At 43.1% G+C, this 18,954-nt stretch overlaps 1 protein-coding gene across 1 annotated transcript in view; it reads left to right on the top strand.

Annotated features, from left to right (window-relative positions):
* The first annotated feature begins 7,095 nt into the window (after positions 1–7,095).
* Positions 7,096–18,954, top strand: part of LOC142970853 (chemokine-like protein TAFA-5) — a 73,556-nt gene continuing 61,697 nt past the window's right edge. Inside the window, exon 1 of the mRNA XM_076111296.1 lies at positions 7,096–7,186. Coding sequence (XP_075967411.1) covers positions 7,096–7,186 — 91 coding nt within the window. The remainder of the gene's footprint in view (positions 7,187–18,954) is intronic.

Genomic DNA, 18,954 nt, shown 5'->3' with positions numbered 1-18,954 from the left:
AGATGTTCCCTATAACTCCAGAACTTGCCTGGGAATTTTTGCGTTTCTAAGGTTTGTCCAGTGTCAAAGTAAACCATTGATAGTTGTCTGTCGATCCATTGGTTCATTTCAGACAGGAAATGCTAATAGCTTATTCTGCATACTTTTAATGGTGCCATTTTTCTGTATATTAACAAATATAGGCTAAAAAACAAAACTTGGGGCTCGTGATTAAATGTCAGTTACTCGTGGTGAAGCCAGAGACAAGTTTGGTTTGCCCGCACACTTCACAAGTTGATGTTTTGCAGTGAGTCAGCTTGGTCCTATTTTTGCTTTGCTCACTGCATCACTTTTGGTGACACCAATGCCATGGATTGACATCGTTGCAAAAGCAGTTGTTTGCACACTTATGTGATACTTGGCAGGTAAAAAAAAAACTGATTAAAAAGGAAATTAATAATTAATACTGGAGTAAACTTTCATACGGCCTATAATGGCAACTATTCTCGCCGGCAACATTAGCACAAGACTGTTAACTAATGTAATCAGACCAGGTGAGCCTTAAATGCAGAGGGATGGAGGATGAATGTGCCGGGGAAGCTCATGGGTTCGGGTCTTTTGTGGATGCTTTTTTTTTTATTTTCTCTGACTACAGGAAATGTAAGAAGCTTAGTGAGAGACTCAAGAGGATGCGTCTATCTCGTGTTTGTCAGCTCATATATTGCATTTCCTATGACAAGACCTAATTAAATGTGCTCTGTGTGTGTGTGTGTGTGTGTGTGTGTACGCAGTTAATAATGAATAGTATTATAAAACGTCGTTGCTGAAGTCGGTGTGAGTGACACTACATCCACTGGGAAAAAAAGAGAAGCATTTGTAAGCTTTTCAAATGTTTTGATTGAAATGTATGAATATCTAATTAGAAAATATGTCTCCGTGGCTTCACAATAAGAGTGAAATCATATCAAACTCCGTGACAATTTGCTTTAAATTGTTGACACATATATTCTGGACATGGAAGGACTTTGTGAGTAAGGACCAACAACATGCAGCTGAATGCCACGGCTCTCACGCTGGTCACTCTCGGTACAAAAAAGAAACTTGGCTGACAAACCTTGATTGACACCTCCATAATGTACATGTCCTTTCAACTTCTTAAACCTATTTTAAATTACAGTGCTCCCCAAAAATAGAATTACGGTTAATAAAAGCCATCTGTCTTTTTTTTGTTTTTGCTATTAATAAGCCCTTCATAGAAATAAAAGAGCAATAAATGACACTGGTATATGTGATCTCTATAGCTCAAATATTTTCTATCTTAAGATTCGCTCGTCACTTTGGGTTATATAATGTGTGAAATAAGACATATTCACTGAAAACACTCAAAAACTTTACCGATGTGGAAAATTAGCTGACGTCCAAGTTAGCAAATATTTCCTAAATGCAAAAGGCACGAATGTGACGGATGTCTAAGGTGACGTGTTTGTGATGGATTGTTTCCTGGCAGACACTTTGTTTCTGTCCTGTGGATGTCAGGTGATTGACAGCAGGCAGAAAGAAACACAATGCCGCTCAGTCTAAGCACGAGGAAGGACTGATTAAACAAGTCTTACGAAGCCAAATTGGTGCTTTGTGTTTACTGTGATGGATTACATATCTCAGGTCATTTTTGCAGCTGTGGTGAAGCTGTGTTTGACATTGAGAAGTGTGACTGACCGCAGAAGGTTAATCCTGAAGAAAGAGCGATCCATGGCATCGCCTGTGTGTGCACATTCTTCTGCAGATGATGTTTTTGTCTTTGTTATTGTGTTTTTTTGCTTATGTCTGTTAATATCGGGTTACTGTCATAGACACAAGTCAAAAATCTCGTTCCTGATACCTCGGGTATTGTATTAAAAAAGACAAGCTCTTCAACTGGCTTACTTTTGTGTTGTAGCGGTAACTTGATGTTCCTATTATGGAAGTTTTCAAGATGTTTAAAGCTGTTCGAGTCAATATTCTTACAGTAACAGTAGATCAAATGACAGTGTTATGGGGAAGCGATGGCTCGAAGTGATGAACCCACGGAGAATTATCACCCGACTCAGCAGTTTCCGTCAGGGTGTATCAGCGTCTTTGCTTTTTTGCAACCTGCAGCTTGAATGTTTTGCTTCGCTCTCTCCTTGTGCAGGTTATTACAATTTAGTGGCCCTAATATCAGCACAATGCAACACACTAAGACACAATACAATACGTGATATTCCTAATTATATTAGAATATAAATATATACCGTGTATAAGTTTAGTTGCACAATGAATACGTCTGTATCAAGGCATGTATTGAGCTTCATGAGACAAGTTTTATTGTGAAGTATGTAGTTTGATCACAAAAACTTTCTGTAACATCCGTCTGCTGGATCCTGCTGGATCGTTGTATACTGACCTTCTATACCTGCTGTGAAACTAAGATTCGTCACCGAGTAATTCATGGATGATGAAACGTGTATTCAATTATCTGTCTACTGGGTTCCTAAAGGACTTTATATAGAGTCATCCCAGAGGCAGCCATTGTTTCACGACAGATAGCGGGACGGTGTTCATCCCAAACAATAATGGTTCCACCTGTCAGAAGACAAGGTGGGTCACGCGGGATATTGGTACCGCCTCAATTTTTATCTCTGCTTAAACTGTAAGAATCTTTGTGTTTGACACCCTGCTGGACATGAGCGGTATGTTCCAGCTTTTCCCTCTGATTAAGCCCTCCTTCAGATTTATCGGGCCATGGGAAATAATGGGAAACATAGCGAATGTAGAGGTTTTAGGCCATTACTCATGGCTTTTATTGGCATGGGCTCTGTCTGGCACACAGCCAGTGACCTGCACAGAGGACAAAGCAAGTATAACGCCTCTCCTGGCTCCTGGCAAGGAAAAAGCAGTGGTGAGGGGGTGGCGGTATACAGAGGAGGAGAAAGCGATAGAGGAGACGTGGCAGCACTGTAGGTGGGTGGTGTGAGGATAGAGGGGAAGGAAATGGTTTAATAATTTACAAAAATAAATAAATAAATAAAAACGTTCCAGTGTTCCAAAACATCTCAAAACATTTTTTTTGTTATCCCCTTTTAATATAAAAAAGGGTTTCGGGAGAAACGCAAGCAAACATCTTACAGGGATTTATAATGGTGTCTAGACAGAACAGTTGGTCCCCAAGGCAGCAGTGCAGAAATGAGCCCACGTGTACTTTTAAAACTACAATTCAGAGTTGAACGCGGGATGTAAAACGCTAAAGTACAATTTAGTACAATTTAACCTGTCACATACTTTTACAAGTAACATAAAGGGTTTGGTGGGCCTTCTTTAACGGCTGAGAAAACATACTTTGTATTGTTTTGTTAGCTTTATACCTTCCTATAGGAGAATTGCTTGTAAACATGATTTTTGAACTGATGACATGTTGCAGACATCAGAGGTCCTGCGCCCTCTCGGGTCTAATTTACCCCGAATATACTGGAAGTAACGCCACTATGGAAGACAACATACTGTACGTTTCTTGGCCTGTGAATGACTTTTTGGGAAACAAAAGTAGCATGCATTTGTTCATGAGGTAACGTATAATAACAGTGCTTTGTGGTCACATATTTTGTAACCTTCATCAAATTTGCAAGCTCAGTGTGTAGCAAAAGAGAGGGGTTGTGGATATGTTTCTACATTTGGGGGTTTTAATAAGGTCAGAAGAAAATCTAAAAAAAGAATCACTCAAATGGGCGCTTCACGCATGGAGTTCCGTTTATTCATCAAGATACATGTCGGTACTACACAGCGTGTAAAGACAGTTGCGTCTTATGTGGCATTGAAGGGAGCTTTCCAACGTTTGAAAAAAAACTAAATTATTGAAGATGCTATTAAGCTGGATGATGGGAATAACAGGATCACACATTGTTGGACTTTTTCCCATACTAGAGATTGTATGTAAGGTGCTAAAATGCAGCATTTCAAACAGAAGATGAATATTCAGACAGACGATATGAGAAAAATAACTAGCTGATCGTAAAGCATGTAAACATGTTCTAGTAGAAACCAAAAGTACAAGTATGAACCTGAAAATGTGCATGCTATGTCCCGTTTAAGGGCATACAGGCTGATTTAAATGCCAGAAGTAAATACTTCTGCTTCATGCACGACATACATGGAATATCTTTTCTGCTGCTTTATCTTTGTTGGAAATGCATGGTGGCACTTGACCTATAAGGACAACGCACAGACACGTCAAGGGAGCAGAATTCCACCAACATTCGCCCTGTTTTCTCTCCACACTCGACTTCACAATATATCCTAAGCCATGGGTGGACTGCTTTGTGTGAGGTCGTTACGTGCCGAGTGAAGCGAAGGTTGATCCACACATTTCTACTTCATAGATAGGCCTAACTTAACAGAAACGCCTAATTACTGGCAGGTGTAGAAGCTACAAAGCGGCACTCTTTTCATGTTATAAATATTTCCACTGAGTTACAGAAATCACTGTTGTCACCTTAAAGTGGTGTGAAAAACAATTACGTTACAAACTTTGTACATATGGTTTGGGTGCTTTGGGACTATTTTACAGGTTCAAGTGCATCAGTCGATATGTCAGAAGAGCTTAAAGGTGGAAACCTTGTGAATCATTGTAATTGGTTCCACTGGCATACCAAACTGTATCATTCCTGTCTCGCTGTTTCCAACTGTTTCCTAATTAGGCTTTATGCACATGCACAGAGTTATATTTAGGTCGCTGCTCCTCCAGTGAATATTGAAGTATACATGTAGGCTCAGCAGATGATAATGTTAGATGTACACACACACACACACACACACACACACACACACACACACACACACACATACAGTCTTCCCTCCCCAAATCCTTGTAGAGGTCAAGTCTCTGTTAATTGCTTTCCATGCAGTAAACGGATGGATCACAGCAATGGAGAGAGGAGGCAGGGAGGTGTCAGGAAAGAGATAAGAAAAAAGGCCCTCTCCATCACACACACATAGTGGCATGCAAACAAACATAGACAGCCAAAGCGTGCACACAAAACACATACACAGTCTGGCACGCAATGGCAGCCAGCAGAGACTGTTATCAGCTAATTAGTGCTCGTCGCTGCAGGGACAAACCTTATTGACACTGCAATGACAGTTTTTTTCTTGTTTGAGTGGCACCGTCAGTCTTCCAAGCATGCCGTTCTGATTCAATTATGAACACACTGGCGCCGGACAAAACTCACAAGTGGCACATGGAGGAAACGCCGCTTTCACATGATGCTTAATCACTTGCGCGGCCGTATGGGTTATTGTGTGCAAACTGACCAGTCTCTTACTGACTGAATGAATATCCCACGTCATGTGAGACTTAACATAAAAAGGAAACAATGGCTCCGTTAGACGCTCAGTGGGAGGGGAGAACGGAGGGGGGGGGGGGGGGGGGGGGGGGGGATTACACAAGCTATTGTTTTGCCACTCAATATTGGTTCTCCTCCAGTGCTATTGCTTTCACTTAGAATCAAGATCAATTTTTCTCAAACACAATTAACTGAGCAGAAGAGGCTTTTAAAGAATTAGCAACGGCGTCAATTCTTTATGTTTGTAATATGATGACATGTTAGGCTACATGTGTAATAGGTTTGAGGGGGCGTTGAATATTCTTGGAAAATGAGCCTCAGGCTTGGCTACCCAAAGACGATTGCTTGTTTCAATAACCAGGAGGCCAAATGGAGGCATTTCATCAGCACACTATTCATTTTGTATGCAACATTTAGGGATGAGGTGTAGGAAATCCACCTAAAATCAGACTTTTTATTGTAGATTTCTTGAATGAAAGTTCAAATTCATAAAAATGGGATTTACACTTGCACATAAAGCACTCTTGCTAAGATTGACTTGATGATCACCTGCAGCCCGCTGTTGGCTCGCTTTTATTTATCAGTGGAACCATCCTTTCACAGCAGCACTATCTCGTGCTTTGTATCTGGAGGAGATTATTTGGGGGAGTTATGACGTAACCTGGAGCTAAACAGAGATTAAAAAAAAAAAAAAAACAGTCGATCTTTGTATGAGGAACACACACAGGGATAGAGGGAGGGGGAGAGATGTACCGGCATTCACGCCTGCAACTGTTTTGATCATCATAATCTGATGGGAGAGCAAACTAGAGAGAAAGAACCTGCGCAGCGAGGTCTTTGCTCCGGTTGATTTTATTTGCCTTCAAAGAAGAGTCAATTGGGGGATTGCCAAACAGAGTATTTTGGAACAAAATGTTTTGAAGAGGTATGACGCGCACATGAAGAAGAACAGGGATTATCCCGAAGACGCATACAACTGGAAGTTCTCGTGCGTAAATGGCAAGAGTTGCATTTGACTGAATCAAGGGGAAAAGAGAGGGGGGGGGGGGACCGCGGCAGAGAGAGAGGGAAACGGACGGAACAACGGAGCAATATAGTGGAGAACCCGGAGACCGACAGCACGACAGAGAGGGAGGGAAAGGGAGGGAATACGAGAGAGAGAGAGAGAGCGAGAGAGAGAGAGAGAGAGAGAGAGAGAGCGAGCGGCTGCAAGGCGACTTGGTTGACAGTGTTTGCCTCTGCCTCCCCAGCAGTGGGAGAGATGTTCGTAACATGCAGCGGAGAGCGGTGATCATCATCTGCGCGCCGCATCGCCGTGGACCGCCGTGCGCACTCGAAGACCGAGAAGCACCAAGGGGCGCAGCCCGCTCTTCCGAACCTGTCGTGCGCGAGGCGCCGGCGGAGCCGACGACCGATCATTGAAGAAACCGAAGGGGAAGAAGAAGGAGAAGTGGTGTGGGGGAAAATGTCAGCCCGTCAGACCTCGATTGGGGGTTAATCGCCCTGGTGTTTGGAGCCACTCTGACGCACCGGCGCTGAATCAAGAGCGCATCTTTTTAGTTGTTGTTGTTGTTATACGGAATCTCAGCCTTCTTTATCACATCCACACCGGACTATCAAGTGAGGATTTCGCATGAAAGGGACGAATCCCGAATTCCCTGGCCAACAGAATATGAGTCAGCGCGTGTCTGTGAGCTGAGGTGGAGTGTGTCTCTCCCGCTGCACGGCTGTCTCGGTCCGCCACAGACCTTCCTACGCCAGGATGCAGCTGCTCAGAGTTGCGTGGGCACTGACCGGAGCAGCGATCTGCTGCTTTCTCCTTCTCCTCATTCACTCCCGCCTGCTCAAAGAAGGTACTCACTCCGAACTCCAACCGAAATTGCATGTCACCTTTACACTGATCCAATGCGCCATCGCCTTCCATGTAGTTTATATGAAGTTTTCCGCAACAGCAAATCCAATGCGGAGTGTGTCCGTGCGGCTCCGGTGCAATCGCAATAAAACGTCGGCTTTTTCTATTGGTCTCTGTCAAATAAAAATCAAATCCAAACAACACCTAACGCAGATTGATTTGCATGAGGCATATATGCTATCGGGATTTTCCTCACCGGCAATTTTCCTTATCAACAAGTCATCGGGCAGAGGATGATCGATTGATCAATTTTGATAAGTTGGAGAAATGAGTTCAAGCTGTGCAGGAGAAGAAAAAAAAACTATTACAATCAGCAGCTCACTGCTTGTATGGAATACTGATTCGCTGTAAACGTTTTCAATAGATGGCACTAGAGTCTAGCTTTAGGGTAACATTGAGGTCAAGCGCTTCTAATCTCGTTCCATTTACCTTCTATTGTGTTTTCTGTCCCGTTTATGTTGAAGCCGGCATAAATATCAATCATCATTCACACACACACATCACAGCCAGGCTCGGGGCTTCACTGTCTGTCGCAATCGTGCCCATGCTGTATGTATGGACAACCACAGCCTGCGGACATGGCTGCATTGTGACAAGTGGTTCCGCTGTTTTGGGGGGATAATTATTTGAGCTGCATTTACTGACATTCAGCTGAATGAATGACATGTGATTTATTGACTCTGACGATCACAAGGAACCAAAATCCACCCTGATGCTTTGGTGTGCAACAAATCATGAATTCAACCAATAATTTAGCAGAGTAGATGTGCATCATACCTGCTGGGAGATCGTCACACGGAGGTTGGGTACACTTACTGCTCAAACTCCTTATGGAAGTCAAATGGTATCACCCAGGAACTGCTGTACTGTATGAACCTGGTAAAAAAAAACTGCACTTAATATCCCCTTTGTATACCCCTGGGTGAATAGAGTGTGTTTGGCACTTAAGAACTGTCATGGGTTTTCTTTGTGCCGCGTTCCCAGAAGCATGGCTTGGAATGGCCTGCCATCCCCTCCATGCCTCCGGCCCTGGGCAAATATTCAGGTCAAGCAGTGGCAAACACTCTCTCCTCACTGTGGTGAGTACTGCTGGGTAGGAGAATGTTCAGCCATACTGAAGGGGGGGGGAGGAGGGAAAAAACCTTGTCTGTCAGCCAAAATGGGAGACAAGAGGGGAGTTCAGGATTTTCTGCTGGCACATGTCCTAAAGCCTTCCTTTGGAGTTTTAATTTACTCTGGCATGCTAGCCTTTTGCACAGAGGTCAAAAAGAGGATTGTGTGGCCACCTAACCAAAAAAAAAGAAAAAAAGTGCTGCTCATGGCTGTGTTAATGCGAGGGACTCTCATTAGATTCAGGCCATCAGCATTGTTGAGCTTGTTGACTGGCAAGGCAATATTTTTGACCTTGACTGCAGAGTTCTTTCGTCCGTATCATGTTGTGCTTTTTACGCCGAGGTGTTTTTTTTCCCCTAAGCCTGCATTTCCCCCCGCTGTTCATATACTTGAGTCAGAATATCTGCTGGTCTTTCGGTTGGCGAGAAGATGCAATCAAAGTTCGTTATAGCTCATAAGGTCCTTTTTTTTTTAAAAATCTACTAGAGAGAGATGGAGGGAGAGAGGCACAAAAGGGGGGGTTTGAGAATATGCTCACTTCAGGCTACAAGAATGGCCAAGGTCAAAGCCAGCTGTGAGGGCTAATAATACGAACAGATAAAATGAATTCAAAGACTGCATTAGCGACAATCTTTTGGGGATGAGAGTAATGAAAGGCATGAGCAAGGGGCCTTAAAGAGAACAGACCCCTTTAAATCTTCTCTTACACATTCCTTCATAAGAACACTGGGGTTATGCAACACAAGCCTCTCCAATTGGAATAACATATACAGAACAAAAGGGAGAGGAATGATGTATTTTTAGTCTCACCCTCTATCATACCACAGATTGATCGGCTGTATCTGTGTTTGCATGCCTGTGTGTTATTCTTGGTGGTGCAGATGTGTATGCAGGTGGTGTGTTACCTAAAGGTAGCCTGTAAACAGCGCATCATCTTTTTATTATTGTATTATCATACCAGTAAAAGTGGAAGTGCAAGCCAGCAACAGATGAAGGGTGGCGATTTTGGCAAGGGGGATGCTCCTGAAGAAACAATATATCACCCCCTCTGCCAGCCCGATAGATGGTAGATGCTAGAATTTGCTCACCAAACGTCCTACTCTGCCCCTGATTGGCTCACCGTGATATACTTCTCGCACTCATCATGCCTAAAACCTAACCACATTCGGTGGGTACATTCTAGCATCTACCCAGTTAGATAGCCGAACACGCCAGCCAATGTATTTCTGGGAGTCGCACACCTCATTGTGTCAGTGCTCTTGGATAATGTGACACGGGGACCTTGTGCAATGAGAAATGTGGATACGGAGAGGGTGGATTGGGAATGGAAAACATATTAAAACATTATGCATAGGGAATGTGGATGAATTTTGCGTCATGAATTTCTCAGACTGTCCACTTCAATAATTCAAGCAATGGAGCAAATCCCATTTTGCTCTTCATTGGCCGAGATATTTGTCACATGGCAATAGAGAGTCTGACAGCTTCACGGAATCGTTTCTTGGTATGTGTGGAATTCTCTGCTGAATCCAGGGCAATCTTTTCCTAGCACAGGATGAGGTAAAATAATGAAGTGTGTCCATTCCAAAAAAACAAGCTAACTATGAGTGAATCATTGGCAAAGTTAGGACAAGCTGCTTCTTTCAAACTGCAGTAGGGTATGTGAAAACCAGCATCAGGCAAGATTCAGAGATGTATTTCTGATATTGTCAAAATATTAGAACCCTTTTATCTCGATTATCTCCTTAAGTGCTGTAAATCATGAGGACATTTCAAGGCCCTCAGCTATAGAGGAGATAAATTGAATCACTTTCAATGAATGATCTGTATCTGCTTCTTGATATACACGGCACCGTGGGTTGAAGTAAGGCCATTACCAATGGACATGTTGTGAGTCAAAAAATCAGTTTCAGTAGCTTTCTTTTGGAAAATTTCTTTCTAGTATCAGAGAATAAAGGCTTGAAAAGACACATTTTGATTTAAAGTGGATTTCAAATAAGCCTGCACTTTCAGACGTGGTATTATGAAGAGAGTCCCTGGTAAATCCTGCTACTGAACTTCCTTTTAACTGTACCCAATTTGCTAGTAGACACCATTGCTGTTTCACACTTCAAAGACAGGCACATTGCCTAAAACGTCTCTGTTGCAATGACGAGTCGAATTGGAGTACCGTTGGATATTTTATTTTTATTCATTCATAAAGGCTTGTGTCTGCACAACCCAGTGGCCTCGTAACGTCCTCTGCCTCCCCCCCCCCCTGAACAAACCACCAGTCTGCCTGACAACTGCAGTTATTGATCCACAGGTAAAACCGCATGCGGTGAGCCATAATGGGCCAAAGTGACAGAGATATGTGTGTTCATACACTGCGCCTGACATCAGGCGACCAAAATCAGTTTCCTTTACCACAGACAGAACGGTGGTCCGGGGCGATCGTCTTTGTGAAGAAAAGATATGGATCAGAATAGAATTCTGTGGCGTTTGAGCTCTGCTCGGGGCAGCCGCAGGCAGATTTGGGTCAAGCAGTGGCAAACGCTTGGTGTCGTGCACGTACGTGGCCCGCGGAGAAAGGGAAGCCCCCGTCACAGAGTTTAGAAAGGAAGGCACGTCGTGTCTGCACTCCCTAGTAGCTGCTGTCTGTCACTATTTATTGGTTAGCGTTAGTGAGTTTTCCCTGAAAAACTGATATTTCTATAGTCCTTAGGTTGTGTAATTTCACAGAATGTTGTCAGATGGCTATGTCAGGTGCAGGTCCTCAAGATGAGACCCCATTATCTGTCAGTGACCAGTCGTCTCTTCAAGCCTCCCTGTAGGAATGGGACTAGTTCCACAACTGCAAATTCATAGTATGAGTTGCCAAACAGTCGATTGGTTATGTAAGATACTACCCAACTGTTGTTTAAACTAACAGTTGATATTGTTGTCTTCTTCATGCTACACTGTCTTGTTTTCCTGTCTTTTTTTTTTTTTCTTACTGCAGAGATTTCGTTCCAACTATTCAATTTCATTGTGCCATCTGTGGAGGTTTCATTTTTCCGGCAGAATATTAATTGTGTCTGAAGCAGAATGCTGCGTACACATTGCGCACAGTTGTTGAAAGACATGCTTGCTTGCCAAACATCACCTGCGTTTAAGATTTCATTTAATTGTTAGAAGTTTGATTACAGTCAAGGCCTGAGTGAGCTGCAGTATGAGCACTGAGTTAGAGAGTTGACTCATTAAGTATTTCCTCCTTTTCAAGCATCTATTATTAATCTGAGGAAACGATGGATTTTAGGGAATTTAGCCCCGAAGCACAGCTTTCGGCTCAAGTGACATAAAGATAATACGCATGTATTTAATGCCGCAGTAATGCTCCTTCAGCATACAGAAGCAATGTCACAATCACTGTGTTTTACTTGGCAAATCCTCAGCGATGTCGAATCCCTCGCAGCGATGGTACACAAAGGTAAGCAGAGCGCTCCTCCGCGTGTAATCGGCTGTAAACTGATTTGAATTGAGCACAATGTATCTTTAATGGTCAGTATCAGCTGTTATCCATAAGGGCAATGCCCATTAGGGTAATGCACATTAATCAATTGCTAAATTGATTCATTACTTAAAGGGTTTGTCAATTAATTCACTTCGATGAATCAACCACGGTTGCAGCAGAAACCTGTGGTGGTTTTTTTCAACCACACTCCAAACTCTCCAATATTTACTCATTGCACTGTTTTCACAGTTCCTATTGATTGTGGGACAGTAAAAAGTGTGCACTATTGCACCCAGTTTTCCTAAAGTCCTATTGATTGCGCTTTGGCAGTGCTGTGGGATAATAAAAAAAAAAGGCAGTAGTTGGAGTTTAATGAAAAGCTGGCTGTGAGGAGGAAGCGGCCGAAATGAGCTTCCTCCGTAGGGTGGCCGGGCTCAGCCTTAGAGATAGGGTAAGGAGCTCGGTCATCAGGAGGGAGCTTGGAGTCGAGCCGCTACTCCTTCGCGTCGAAAGGAGTCAGCTGACGTGGTTCGGGCATCTAATTAAGATGCCTCCTGGACGCCTCCCACTGGAGGTTTTCCAGGCACGTCCAACTGGGAAGAGACCCCGGGGAAGACCCAGAACACGCTGGAGAGATTACATCTCCCAGCTGGCCTGGGAACGCCTCGGGATCCCCCAGAATGAGCTGGAACATGTTGCCGGTGAGAGGGAGGTCTGGGTCAGCCTGCTTGGCCTGCTGCCACCGCGACCCGACCCCGGATAAGCGGAGGAAAATGGATGGATGGATGTGAGGATCCTGTCTCCAGGTTCCAGTTTTTACTGGGGGGTGTCATTGGCCTTTGGAAATAGTGATGTCAGAAAGACATCGACCTAACATACTTCATTCCTGCCCTCCCACCCATGAAGTGCCGTCTAAAACTCCCCGAGGGCCTACCAATCCACGCTTGAAGACACAGAATTGAGCTACTCTGTAAAACCTTGAATCAGCAAGGACACTCGATGCTTCGCCTTTACATCATCGGGCGCATTAACGTAATACAGATGCTGCTGATAAAATATGTAACACGTGCATTAAATTGTGGCACAAGACCAGCGAGCTGGTGCAGATTGCTCCTGGATGAGGAAATGCGTTAAGAATTGAGTGATTTTAATAACTGCGGCTGTATCTTTAATTAAAGCCTTATGCGGTAGCCAGGGAATGTGTTTTGGTCACTGCGATAGAGCTCGGCTCTATTAATTAGCCATGTACACACAAATATACACAAGATTGGATGGAGGAGGAGGAGTGTTTTGGCAGACGACACACACACACACACACACTGAGGAGTAGGACAAGAGAGAGGAGGGCCAGTAGTTTGAGATGTTCGAGACTTGCGAGGCCATTTGTCTATCGGCTTGTCAGCTGGTGGGAGAAAGATCCTCTCAGATCAGCGTTTTCCTCCTCTGGGCGGATTCCTCTGGGCCCATTCTTGCAACATTGGCAACATGTCCATCATGACCATCTCTCAACGAGATCGGCCCACCCCCTCGGATGATCAAACCTAAGCTTTACAGTGTATTCATCAAGCTCACAGAGTGCTGATTTAAGGGATCTGAGCCTCTGTGCATTTTATTCATAAACTCACTCACCATACTATTGATTCTGTGACCCACCAGGGTGCTTGAGTGTGATGCATCCGCACATTCTCGAGGAAATGATGGGTGAGAAGTGTGCTTACCCTTCTGAGGTTTCAATTTGTGATTTCCTGCTCTTGTCAAAGGTAGGGAGAGGTCATCCCCACCGTTCGATCAATCGCTGTGTGTGTCAGTTCATCTGGCTGATCAATACCTACTTAAGAAGTTTGATCTTCTTTGTGCGTGAGCTCACAGTCATTTGAACGGATTTAGATGCTGGGTTTTTTTCTGTCTTGACAAAAGCTCGGCCCTGGGCATTGTGACGCAAATGTGGTACCTGCGATAACAGGCTTTGGTCATGCTTTATGGATCCGGTGCGTTCGGAGTGTTTTTTTCCATTTCCATCCGACAGAAATGTAGGTTTAATCTTACATTAGGTTGGCTATAGTGCATTAGCTTTCTGTGTCAAAGGGGCTGAATATTACCGATGCTATGCTTCTCCACCGAAACAAATTGCATGTTACTCTTTAGAAAACGAATGGAGGCTTTATCGATTCGAACAAGGCCAGCCACTCGCTTTGTTTCGGCTGTCAGATTGTGTCTAAAGCAATTTCATAAAGATCATTATTTTCTTTCTCAGGATGTCTTGCAGCTAAACAAGATCCCTCTTTGCTCGTCCCGGCCTTTTGTACCGCTTACAGCGGCAACTCTTATGGCCCAATTGAAAATGAATTAGAATAGAATGACACATAATGAAAATCACTAAAAAACATTGGCACGTCACATCCCCTTAGCTCGTTGCACCCTTGAATAGATTGCTTGTGGGGTTCCAATTCCTAATCTCGTCCCGACGCAGTGAGAGAAAATGGGTTTAGCTCACTGTAAAAGACGAGCCATAACATTACGGGTCATAACGAGTGGTGCCACCCGTTTATCTTCTAATGCCATTACAGCGTGCAGAGGTGGAGAGGTGCTGACATGGATGTTAGTCATGCAACAAAGCGAGATAACCGGACGCGTTTGCTGCACTTATGGTGATCATCGTTGACAATAATTGACGTGGCTGGCGAGCATCACAGTGTCAGATTGTAATCCAACAGGTTGCTTGAATAACATTATTCAAATGATTGCAATGTTTTATCTCGTTTACTCATTGGAACCTCCTCTTCCCCCCCCCCCCCCCCCCCCTTTGGTTTGTTATGAAGTTGTGAGGTATAGTTTGAAAAGCAGAATCTGTGGCGCATGAAATTTAAAACACGGAACCTTTAATAGCCATTTTATTCCAGTTACATCATTGCTACATATAGTCTTATGCTTATGTTTACAGCTCTGTCGATACAACAGCTGGAGGGGGGGGGGGACAGCCGGCGATTCTGCTTCATCATAATCATTACGGTCCATTCCACATGGGGGAGAGGAACTTCATTATTGTACCTGCAGGGACTGTTAGAACCAAACTCATGAATACAGAAAGCTTTCTTCCGTAGGTGTTTCTTTGCAGTGCTGCCGCTAGGGAATTTTTAAAGCCACATTCTTCACTTAAAAGTAACACCATTGTATACAAACAGTGTACACAATAATTGACAAGTTATGCCAGATTCACTGCGATGGGTGCTAAGCAAGCTGTCTGTTTGAGGTTGAATAGAGTTACATATATTGGGGCATGTGGGTCACTGCATTTTCAAACCAGGTGTTTCATCATCTGAGAAGTAATGCAGTGAAGTGAGAATGTTTCTATATCTGCCTTGATGTGCATTGACGTGATCTGACTCTGCCACACATTGTTTCCTGTTCATAATATTGACTTGGCGAGTCGTTTCTGCCCTTTCAGTGTATTCCATATTTTAGAGGTTATTATCACCAAGAAATTCACAGTAAAAGGCATGAATCAGATGTACCCTTCGATAGTATTTCACCACGCAGTGTGAAACACAAAAAAAAGGTGAAAAAAAAAAAAAAGAATCACATTTTAATAATGATATGTATTCAGCAAATGAAATATGCCAGGCTTGCACATTTGCCTTGCTGAACAGACAATAAATTATACCTTCTGCACTGCCACATAAGCCCAAGGATAATACCACATCCAATGAGTTGAAAGGAAATGGGGCTTGTGGGATGCAGGAAATGGAATGCCCTTGCTTAAATCGAACAGCAGAAGGAGGAAACATTGACATGTAGGTCCTGTTGGTGCGATTAGCCTCCTGCATGTGCCCACGGAGCTCTCCATCTGTACGATGAGGTGGGCACGCAAACACGCAGCCTCACTCTTTGTGCAGAGAAACGCAGCGGCCACAGACGTCTGTGCGCGTCAAGTTAACATGCGGAGTTGTTGCGACATATACAAATACGTATGCGAAGACAACACACTCAAATATACACCGGAGCTTGACAGACTGTACGCACTATCTGGTGTTTGCTTTTGTACATTGCAAAGCAAATTCCTGTAGCTCCTAGTTTGATTTATCAAACAGATTACGTGAGTGTGTGTAGGGGTGTGTGTGTGTGTGAAGTTTCGACATACATTCCGATCACACACTCTTGTTCATGAACATGTGTAGATGTGCAGATGCAGACACAGATACAAATGCATATACGGCCACAAAGGGTCACTGGTACACACACACACACAGAGTGCGGTAGGTTCTTATGGGACTCTGGAGAGGATGAAATATTGCTGCAGAGGCCACACACAGTCCACATCGGAGCACACGCCACAAAAATAACACACACACACACATCGATGGTTCACTGACGCAACCTTGTCAAAGATGGAGATGTGAGTGAATGGAAAAAGCATCTTCCACTTCTTCCACATGTCAGCGGCTTGATAACCTGACATGTAACATGCTTAAAGACACACACACACGCCCCACATCCACAAAATGTTTTCATCGTCTTTCATTTGGTTGCCACACATTGACAGATACAGTACATTCCAGTTATCCTCTGAGGACTTGACATAATTGCTTGGTCACACACACACATATAATACACAGCCCCATTTCACTTGCAGGCAGACAAAAAGGCAGAACTGAGATCATGGAGGCAGGGCAGAAGTAAAAACCAGTGACATCTCACCCTTAATAGTGTCTGATAGGTAAACAGAGCATAGCCACCCACCTGCCTTTTGGCCCAGGTGGAACCACTTGAGCAAATTGCCTCCTTAATTGATGGACTTGAACTAGTTGCTGTGTGCTAGTGTGTGTGTGTGTGTGTGTGTGTGTGTGTGTGTGTTTACGCCGAGGCTTCTGCCGGTGCCTGTGGCTAGGGGAGCAGTAATAGTGGAAAGAGAAATCTGTCAGCTGGTAATGAAATAATTGGCACAAACGGTTACACATGCGGGCTCCCGTGCGCACACACACACACACACACAAAAGCACACAATTGCACTTTCTAATGCACGTAAAATACACACACGTGCATGGGCGCAGATTTTTCATATGTTTGCGCTCTCTTGTGCGCACCCCACACACACACACACACGCAGCTCCCACCATGAGTACAGATAACAGTGTGGTGAAGGTGCTTGATGCACCATTTCCTCTGGTTGTAGCTGCAAATGAACTAACCCAGCGGCTGAGTATGGACAGACTGTGATGAGACTAGAGAAAGGAGGAAAGGAAACTTATCTATCTATCTATTTATATATATATATATATATATATATATATATATATATATATATATATATATATATTTGCTGACATATAGAAAAAGTAGCATATGCCTTTATACATATAGTGGAAGGAGTAAAGAGGGCATGAGAGTAGAATGCTGACGGAGGAAGAGGCGAGAGAGAGAGCCAAACAGACAGAAAGAGAGGCACAGGTTGTTGCCGATGGGTTGCTTCCTGAAATAAATTCTTTTTTTGGGGAAGGGTTACCATGGCAACGCAGGTAACGTCAGACTGGGATCGGTTGTGCTAGTAACCTGCACCAGTGCTGAGAAAGAGAAGAGAGCATCCAAATACATGTGTTCAGTTTCCATCCATGTCAGATTATGTTCAACTACACGTTTCTGGGATTATCCAGCGCTGTTCTTCATGAGAGGGATGAGCACTAAGATTATCAGGAGCAGCAGTTTACAAAAAATAAACAGTCCATGTGTTTTACATTTAAACTGTGGTAGTAACAATACTGCAATATAAGGAAACGCTTTTACAAGTAAAAGTCCTGCGTTGAGAATGTCACTTGAGTAAAAGTACTGTTTCGCTATTATATATCATGATGCTTTAATGTATACTTTTATTTTACTGTTGTAGTTGATTAAGGTGGAGCTAATTTCTACTATTGTATAATGCATACTGATAGTTACGTTTTAGGCAGTTTAACCTAAAATAGTGCATCATATTTCATAAGATCATCATATGTTTTGTCAATAAGAATTCATCTGTAAAGTAGCTGTCCCGTAAATGCAGCTACAACTACAAAAGTACAATGTTTCTCTCTGATGTGATGTCGTCATAGCATAGCGTGAAATGCAATCATTTAAATAAACTACAAGTTTTCTCAGATTTGTACTCCAGAACAGTACTTGAGTCAGTGTACTTAGTTACATTCCACCACTGCAGAAACAAACGTATAGAGCCGATGAGTATGCAGAGAAGTTTGATTGTTATTAATGTGTAGCTTTAATGACTTTGTGAATGCCTGTTTTTTTAATTTTCTGCAGGTAACAACCCTTAGAAATCCACATAATTGAGGAGATCAAACAAAACAAAATATTTTATCTTTTTACAAAATTTTCTGTCAAATTTAAAAATATATATATAAAATTTATATAAATATATAAGAAAATCTAATCGTAAAGAACAAAACTGCATTGTCTTGTATATATTTTTTTTCCAGTCAAACAATATATCCATTGTTCCTCAATGCATTGTTATCAGGGCTGTTGAATGTCCAGAGCTCCCATTAGGCAAAACGTCTTGCCTTTCTGGGGTCAAAGGTGCAACAGTTAATGATGCATTGGTCCTGGTGCCTGTCTGCTTTTCCATCAGTCTCTGCCTCATTAGTTACCTAATCAGGAAAATGTCAAGCTAAGTAACATGTAAATGTTAGATTTTTAGAATGCACTTGTGACATTGTGCGTCTTTAAAGTTGTCTTTTTTAAATTTGTTTTGTCATTAATCTCTGGCAGTTTTGTTGTGTTCCTGATCCCTCTTAAAGCCTTCCACCATCACATTCCTTACTCTGTTTTCAAAGCTAATATATAAATAGTTGCCTTAATGAATTCTCCTTCAGGATGAGGTCACATTTTACTGTTCGTGAGTATGCAGCAGTTTGAGTTTGGTGCCGGTCGCATTTTACTCAACGTCCTCAAAATAGCTCCGTAATGGTGCTGCGCAAGTACATGTGTCTTGTAGTGTAGTCCTCTGGAACTGAGAGGAGATAGAGGAGAGGACACAGTGAGAGAGTGGTGTGTGTGTGTGTGTGGGTGTGTGTGTGTGTGTAATAAGTATGGTGGATGCAGATGTGTGGAAACTGCGCCAGTGAAAGCCTCCGTAG

The sequence above is a fragment of the Anarhichas minor genome, unplaced genomic scaffold (assembly GCF_050575085.1).
Source record: "Anarhichas minor isolate MPS153535 unplaced genomic scaffold, ASM5057508v1 ptg000045l, whole genome shotgun sequence".
NCBI classification, from domain to species: domain Eukaryota; kingdom Metazoa; phylum Chordata; class Actinopteri; order Perciformes; family Anarhichadidae; genus Anarhichas; species Anarhichas minor.
The sequence above is the reverse complement of the archived record's forward strand: the minus strand, read 5'-3'. Positions and strand labels throughout refer to the sequence as shown.